Source organism: Zerene cesonia, unplaced genomic scaffold, assembly GCF_012273895.1.
Source record: "Zerene cesonia ecotype Mississippi unplaced genomic scaffold, Zerene_cesonia_1.1 Zces_u004, whole genome shotgun sequence".
NCBI lineage: Eukaryota > Metazoa > Arthropoda > Insecta > Lepidoptera > Pieridae > Zerene > Zerene cesonia.
The window spans coordinates 1582472-1591409 of record NW_024045134.1 but is presented as its reverse complement, the minus strand read 5'-3'; the positions used below and the strand labels follow the sequence as shown (position 1 = coordinate 1591409).

The 8938-nt window shown below is 33.2% G+C and overlaps 1 protein-coding gene across 3 annotated transcripts; it reads left to right on the top strand.

Moving 5' to 3' along the window:
• Positions 1–704: 704 nt before the first annotated feature.
• LOC119838725 (prisilkin-39) lies at positions 705–8078 on the top strand. 3 transcript variants are annotated; one of them, XM_038364813.1, is made up of 6 exons: positions 705–1012; positions 2960–3621; positions 5437–5556; positions 6042–6257; positions 7131–7205; positions 7814–8078. In XM_038364813.1, the coding sequence occupies exons 1-6, from the start codon at positions 992–994 to the stop codon at positions 7986–7988; spliced, it is 1269 nt and encodes a 422-aa protein (XP_038220741.1). In that variant the 5' UTR covers positions 705–991; the 3' UTR covers positions 7989–8078. The 3 variants fall into 3 exon arrangements, with proteins under 3 accessions (XP_038220741.1, XP_038220739.1, XP_038220742.1); XM_038364811.1 differs by having other exon boundaries at positions 706–1012; positions 7083–7205; XM_038364814.1 differs by lacking the exon at positions 7131–7205 and having other exon boundaries at positions 711–1012.
• The last annotated feature ends 860 nt before the right edge of the window (positions 8079–8938 follow it).

Here is an 8938-nt window from a genome sequence, read left to right as displayed (position 1 = left end):
TTAACGAATAATGTACATGTGTACCTACTTTGTTATTGAATAAAAGTAAGAAAAAATGGAAGAAACATTAATCTAAATAGAAACAAAACAAAGACTATTATTTTTTTAACAAACTAGCTGTACACCCCGGCTTTCCCCGTGGTACATATAAAGCCTATGTCACTCAGTGCAGTTGCAGGTTTCTAATGGTGAAAGAATTTTTGAAATCGGTCCAGTATTTTGTGAGTTTATCCATTACAAACCAACAAACAAACGAAAATACTAATTCTTCCTCTTTATAATATTAGAAGAATTTAAGTAATATTCTAAATAATATGCAACAAAACGACCATCGAGCCTATCGTTTAAATAAACATTAAAAATATATATTAAATCATTTTATTATTTACAAGACTTGATGGAGTGTAACTACAAATAATTATACAATTCACTATAAGATCCACAATATTTTTTCCAGCCCCATTTAACACTTAATACTTGTTCAAATAGTAGGTAATTAATTTACATGTAGATACCTACTTGTGTCATAAAAGCCACGGTAATTGAATCGTCATTCGCAAATAAAACGTTAAATTACATCTCTTGTCAAAAATGGAGATTGCGAAACAAAAAATTTTAACCATTGGATCCCATAGACATTATCTTCGCACGCACCATCAATAGCCTTCAGTGTGTTCGCTATATGGCCCTCAGTGAGATGGACGGATGGACGGACAAAAAAAATACAACAATTGCCATATAATTATTTTAAACCGCCAACACAGGCCGTGACTACCAGTCCACCATACGCGCCTGGTCGTTCCGCACCGGTTCCAAATTCAAAATTGAAATATAGTCGTCTAAAACATAGAGTATACTTTTTTATAGATAAAAAAAAATTAAAGCGGGCTGCACACGATTTATATACAGTTATATTTATAGAAAACTGGTTTTGTTTGCGAGTGCGCTTTGTTTTGTTGCATAGGATGCGCTGCATAGGCTGTTAAACAAGATGATTCGATTGATAACTCAGGTGAGTGCTTTTTGATTACTTTAATTAAATAACTAAAGCAAAATTTCGTTTTAATAATAGTGGAATAAAAAATTAAATTGTCATAAACTGACGTTATGAAGTTGAAACAAATAAATAATACATATTTCATGTTAATTTAGTATGAAGTTAGTTAAGTGTTGATATAAACGAAAATGAAAAATGAAAGTATTTTATGGTTTATAATAATGTGATCAAATCAGCTCTATAAAAATATGAGTACTAAATTAACTAAATTCCAAAATATTGTTAAAAATATTTTTATGTAAGTAATAAAAAACATTTCAAATATCCACTAGCAATATGTCAGGTTTAATTTAACTAAAGTGGAATAATAAATTACCTGTTATTTTATAGAGTTAAATAATTTAAAGTAATCATAATTTAAATAACTTCAATAATTTTCGATTAATATCCACAATAAACAATACGACACAATAAATAAATGAAATTAATACTAATTGCTTAGACCGAAGAAAATTGTTGTTGCTATTTAGTCGATTTTATAATTATAGTTATGAACCATGATTACTATCACATTATTATCTTTGCGTTTAAAGCGTATTATTATGCATTATAGAATACAATTACTGTACAAGGCAACGTCTCCCATTAAAACTGCAAAGCATAATATAATAATGTTTAAAATTGTTTTTGTGTAGGAAATAATCATAATTACCCGGTAGTGAATTGAGATCTGATTGTAAATAGCAAAAACGCATCTTCCTAGTCTAAATTAAGATTTTCGCTTGTTTGTTTTACTTATACGATTGCATTGCACGTTATTTTTGAATATTTTTAGCGAAAAATTATCAGAACTAAATCAAATTTAAATGATAGATGCTTTTGAATAAAGAATTATGTGATAGGTAACAAACACAATAAAATACAGTCGAATTGAGAACCTCCTTTTTTAAGTCGGTTAAATAGACACTTTGGAAATCTTGTAGGTATCGGATCGTGGCATCACACATAAGTTCATTTCATGTTTTTGACATCTTTTTCCCATACGAATTTCCATTCCATAGCTTACTTTGTCAATATTTGTAATAAAAAAGCATCATGATTCAATGATTCAAAAGTAATATAAAACGTAATATAATATATTAACATTTTACGTAATAACGTAATAAGACAAACGGTATATCTCGCCTAAATTAAAAAAATTAAGTTAGCTTGTACGCATTCTCAGTAAATAAGAATATTGAATTTCTTTAATTTTACTCTAAATACAAATTAGTTTTTAATCTGTATATACGATGACAAGGCTTTATACAAACAATTTAAAAAAGTAATTGACCAATATCGCAATTAATAAAAAAAATAAGATTCTTATCTATGCAAATTAATAATGCCTAAAACAATTGCGCCTGACCTCCATAGACAATGGTGTTACATCACGTAGGGCACAAAATGGCCGCCACCAAATAAAAATCCTTGATACAATTATTGTTTTACCCACGTAACTGTTCTGATTTACATCTTAATATAATGTGCTATAATTTTTATCAATGTGGGTCACTACCAAAAATTAAGCACTCGAAATTTCATGGGAGTATGTTTTGTATGTTCATTTTCTTAATAAGCAAATACAATGACCATAGTATTATGTACCAGTATATAAGTGTATAATCTATGTTATTATGTATCATTTAGTGTTTGTTTACTTACTAGCGGTCCACCCCGACTTCGCCCACCTAGTTATCTCGGATCACGTAGGTTCAAACTGGTGTAGTAGTTCCTGAACTATATTTTTTGCTTTATTAGTTTAGAAGTATAAATAATAGACATTGTTTCACAAATTAGTACTTACGAGTTGTCACTTAATAGTTTATGGAAAAAATGTCGAGTATTCTTGAGCTATTTAGAATAAATCTGAAACTGTGATAGAATAATCTTCAATATATAATTTCCTATTCTTTTCTTCAGGTATTACTAGTAGCAGCTGCTGTACTAACAACTGCAGACTCAGAAGGGGAAAGTGAATCTGTTTTGTCGTCAATACTTCTACCGACAAACCAAATCCGATCAGTAAGAAGTTACTACGAACGTTACGGCTACGGTCGACCATACGACAGAGACAGAGACGATAGGCCATCAAGATGCGGTCGATGTGACGACGACGATGACGATTCTGACGATGACAGAAGATCAAACAAACCTACTCACGGCAATAGATATGATAGGAACAGAAATGACGATGACGACGAAAAACGCTACAGCGATAGACGTTCAAGCAAGAACGAGACAGACGATCAAAGCGATGATAAACATAGGGATCACGATGAGAAGGACAGGGACAGAGGACGGGACAGATCGAGGAATAGACACAGGAATCGATACGACGACAGAGATAGATATAGTCCAGATTATTATGACAGGTTTTTAAGAGATAGAGACAGATACGACGATGGGTACGCTCGCCGTCCGTTGTATGAAAGAAACCCATACCCAGATCGATATGACGATTATGGGCGGTATGGTTATTCAGGCTATCGTCGACCGTATTATGATGACAGATATGATAGAGGCGGTTATGATGATGGATATGGAGGGTACGGCCCAGGAACAGGTGGTGGACCGCATGACAGGTAAGCGTTTTAATTGATATTAAACAAATATTGATTTTAACATACTGGCTCTCCCTCAGCTTCGCCCGTGTAGAAACACTTTATGTAATTGTCCGAATAATTTCTATTAAATTTGATAGAAATTTAGAAAATCCATCTAAAGGATTTCTTTATTTTTATAGACTTATGGTATACATAAGGTTTGCTTTGACAAACGAGTCGGTTTGGGGCTACCATTATAACTACTGATAACAAGTAATAAAACTCGAAATCGTCGATTTACTTTCTACTAAAATAACATCCGTTAAAACATTTTAAAACCGCCCATATGTTTTCAATTCGCGTTTTCGCATGATATAATTATCTTTCCAATACTTTTTTTTATTGTTTACACATGGTAGGTTTTATTTACCGCTAATAGTTAAAAAAAACACACACACACACAAAGCTGAGCTTACTGTCATAACGGAAGTCAAGGCCCCTATCAAATGTTATACGAATAATTCCATCGAAAGGCTACCGTTACACAGCAATTATTGAACAATACAATACTACCCATTTTCAGTAATTTGTTCACGCTTTCACCTGAAATTCTATAACCAAATGTCAATACACTGTAGTCTGTAGGATGTAACAGATAATGAAATATTGTTGAATTGTCATTGTATAGAGTGACGTAATAAAAATATAAGGTTATGGCGGGAAACGATTTAGAGATAAAATTTTTTAAAAATAAATCTGCGAATGCAAGGATCTTGAAAAATTGTTGGATTATAAAAATAACTTGAATTCGAAAGCGATCGGGACAGAACACTTCTACACTAATACTATAAAAAGAAAACTAGTATTTTTGTATGTGTAACGTTTTCATACAAAAACTACTGGACCGATTTAAAAATTCTTTCACCATTAGAAATCTGCAACTTCACTCAGTGACATAGGCTACATATGTACCACGGGCGAAGCCGGGGCGGACCGCTAGTCTATGATACTGATAAAGTTAGTATTTAAATGACGTAATCATAGTTATCAGTTGGTCATTTCAAGCTCTAAGCTTAAACGGATTTTAATTACCAAAACAAACGGTTACTAATTATAAAAGATATTTTTTTCAAATACTCTTCTACTTCAACTTTTTGTCATTTGTTTTTATCACCTATTGAAAATAATATTAGGTAACTAAAACTTCACGATTTCTTTTAAATGCAAAGTGTGTATGTTTGTCTTTCTTTTACGCTGCAACAGAGCTTTTGTATAATACGATTCTTTGGATATAGTGATGATAAGAGAGTCGAGCGTGATAAAACAGTCTACCGCAGTGAAACATGCATCTTTTGCCGTTCAAACATGCTACAGCAATATTATAAATACATTTATATTGTCTACGCGGGCGAAGCCGCTGGTATGAACCAGTCTTCATGTAATGTTAGTTCTTACTGGCCTCCATTATAAATTCATGTCTTTCATTGAAGAAAAAAAATGAAGACTCAAACAAAAAAATTAACGTGTAATAACTGTGACACTAATTAATTAGGTATATGTGAAACTAGGATTTGTCGATCGTTGATGTTTAAATTATAACGGTATTAGTTCCGAGAAAAGTACATTATGTTTATGTATATTATTTACGCACTGTTTCATCTGTAATTTGTCATCGAGAGCGAAGCTGCAGCAACAGCTAGTATAATATACGTGTACCAAAGATTACATAATACCTAGAATAGTATTATGTTATCTGTAGTGATACCATAGATAATATAATACTATACTAGATGATACTAACAAAACATGCACATAATGGTTTTAAGAATGCATTTGAAGTCTAGCTCTATACAGTTTCAGACCATGGGACGAAACATACCGTGGCCAAGCAGGTTGGGATGCTGGCGGCCGAGGGTATTACTTCGCGTCAGGTAGACCTGACTCCAGCGTGTGGACGCAGAGGGATTATGCTAGGTATCTTATTATACATTCATATAAATACATAAGCTTTTGGTATATTGATTTTATGGTGAGTTTTATTAACGAACTTTTAAAGTATCTTCTAATAAGACACATGGTTTATAACAAAACATGATTTCAGCAGTTTCTACTTATTCATTTTTCTCTAATTTTCAATAGATGTTAACTATTAATAAAAATAATTGGTGCATAATATTTGTCTTCAATGAGTAACACATTTTTATCAACATTACCAAAGAAGAACTGGGTAGGATTTCATCCGATTGATATCATAACTTTTTTATGATAGAAAATTGTTCTCATTTAGTGGAACCAATCTATATTAGGATCTGAAAAGTTGCCTCCCTCCGTAGATTGGTATTTTTTGGAAAAACAAAAAATACAACGTCAAAAGCAGTCATAAAAGCATTAAAAAAGTAAAGTATAATGTTACTATAACAAAAAAAATAATTTAATTATTTTAAACCTCGTTATTCCAGACCGCAAGCAACTGGTTGGCAAAACGTGGGATACCAAAGCAACCCGAGCGGTTATGGATACTCCAATGGTTACTCCAGCGGTTACTCCGGATACGCCACTGGATCGCGGGACCCGTACCGGGCGAGTTACGGTAACGGTTATCAAGACGGTTATGGTTACGGTCAGTCCAGTGGATGGCGTAACGTCGGGGAACGAAGACCTTATAGAGATGAGAGGTTAGTATAACTTTTAGCACGCGGCTTCGCGCGTGTAGCACCTTTTTTATGTTATCGTCGGCAATGGAGCTGGTGGGTCGCCTGATAGTAAGTGCCACCAACCATGATCATTTGGAGAGGCGAAAAGTCGATTGCAGAGATTACGATTCTGCAAATGGATTGCCGACTTCAAATTGGAAAGGGATTAAGAAAGGATTGATAAGAGGCACTCACTGAACGGAACACAGCAGTATGCTATTTCACGCCAGTCTTCTGTGCGGGTGTGGTACTTCCCCGGTGCGAGCTGGCCCAATACGTGCCGAAGCGTGCTCGACTACCACATAAAAAAATGCTTGAAGGAACATCAAACTGAAATTTTCTTACTTCAAACTTAGTACAATTGAAAGTTGGAAGAACCCAGAAACGCTAAGAAATTAACAGGCAATGAATCATAGAGATGTAATAAGGCGAACTACAATAAGAAATAAATCTAATGTCAAAACCATTAAAACCAGTTTTAACTGCTCAAGTTTTAACTAATCAAGATAATAATAAAGATGATTTGAAGATAAGTTATTTTTATATAAGCACTAGGAGCTGTGCCGAGAGCATTTCTCAACTGCCCGTAAAATCATCTGTAAGCAGAGGCTTTAGAGTGCAAATTTTAATGACAAAAGTTTGTTAATGACAAAAGAAAAAATAGGGGCATAGTAATATATCCTCCTTCGTAGTTTGTCTAAATATGTGCACTTTAATTTAACTCTCGTAATCCCCTTAAGTATAGGATTCATAGATTTTTTTTACATCTCAAATAATAATTAACACTTACGGAATGGAATATTCCAGTTCCTTCACTAGTAACTTCGGTAATGACCCTTATGGATCGACTTTTAGAACTGGTTACCAAGGTGTGGTCTACGGACAGTCAATTACGAGTGTAGGGGATCGGCGGCCGTATAGGGATGAGAGGTAAATTTAATTCTGGAAGCTTCTAGACGTTTCTATACTGTGCTTATCTCAGTTCAAAAAATTGAGATTCGAATATTTGTTATAACACACAAAAAATGTGTTTAAGTTAAGCTGGAGTTATAGTACAATAGAAAAAACCTGTATAAGCAGAATACATTTATTTTTTAATCAAATAAAAAAAAAGAATTCAGACCAATTTCTAATTCATATTCAATATATAAGATTGAATAATTTTAATCTTCTGAAGTTAATATAAAATTAGCACATGAATACTGAACGCATTACGTGTGATTTCTGGGAAGATTTGATTGGCTGTTTTTCTACGTCATAGGCCGGTAACAGAGCCGATGGTTCGCCTGATGGTAAGCAATCACCACCGCCCATGAATGCCTAGGTAGTGCCTCTGCGAATATTCATGGGCGATGATGATGTATTTCCATTCCAAAATATCAAATCGGGGAATATAGTAAACATTGGTTGGGTGACAAATTGTTTTGCAGGTGCCCTTTAGCTTATTTGTACACAGCCCGTAGTTTCGCGAGTCCGACACGCTCTTTACCGATTTTTTTTAATTTTCCATATGTTTTTTTACACTTTTTCCATTCTAGCGGAGTGACAAAATTGGACAACCAAGACAGGTTCAACAGAGCGACATTTCAGCCCAGTTCTTACCAACCTGCAGCAAGCTTCAGTCAGAGCACCACTCCGGAGACCAGCTACCTCCATCAGAGAGATGACCAATTGGTCACAAAAACAGAAGATTCAACGCAGCAAGCTCAATAATTTATTTTAATCAATATGTGTCTTATTAAATTACTATACGGTTTGCTTATGGATTCGTGAATTTGATGAAAATTTTTTTTTTTTGACAAATGTCAGTGTCATGTCATAATGAACGTCATTTCAGGGGCATGAGTGTTAAACATAGATTAGTGTATGTAAATAAAGCAAGCAAATTATTGTCTTGTAATGAATGTTAACTCGTTCTTGCTAGATTAATTCAGTTTATCAAATTTTTTGCCTTGATATTCTTTTAAATTTTACGATTGTCTTTAATTTTCGATAAATTGCTGAATCATTTTTAAGATTATACGACACTGAGAAATTCAATACACTATCATACGAAAAACTTAATACATAAGATTATTTTATCAATATTATATGGCATTTATTATTGAAGTTTCTGCTTTAACCGCGCGTACCCCATAGTTCATACCCCACAAGGGGTACGGGTCTACACCTTTATAATCTCAATTATTTCATTAAAAAGTGTCCTAAGTGACCACAGTTTTCCCAAACTCATACAATATGAAAAGAAGTATTTTAATATTCGTATTAATTTTAAGTTTTATAGGTAATGCATTATGAATGAGAAACTTTTTCGTAATGGCGCGGATTCGGATCCCGCCTCGGGATCGATTTTTCTATTCTTTAAAAATTACACAGGCTTCAAATTAAACTTATATTTTATAAATTAAGTAATTTTAAGTTTTAGCTTATCAATAGAATTAGTTCGGTTATACATAGCTATGTTTATAATAGTGTTATTTTGCATTTTTATTACTAAGTACAATAATATTAAGTCGAATAAAATGTTTTTATAAATATATTGTATTTCATTCCAAAATATTGAGGTTTTATAATGAGACATTCTAATTTTTGTCGATACATTTGTTTGTTTCGATTGCGTATACGTATATACTAATGGTCCACTCTGGCTTCGTCCGATATAC

Excerpts from the sequence above, each read along its gene's own strand:
- LOC119838725 (XM_038364811.1), top strand. The coding sequence starts at position 992 with ATGATTCGATTGATAACTCAG. Across the intron at positions 5,557-6,041 it reads ACGCAGAGGGATTATGCTAG|ACCGCAAGCAACTGGTTGGC; the intron begins GTATCTTATTAT and ends TCGTTATTCCAG. Across the intron at positions 6,258-7,082 it reads AGACCTTATAGAGATGAGAG|TTCCTTCACTAGTAACTTCG; the intron begins GTTAGTATAACT and ends GGAATATTCCAG.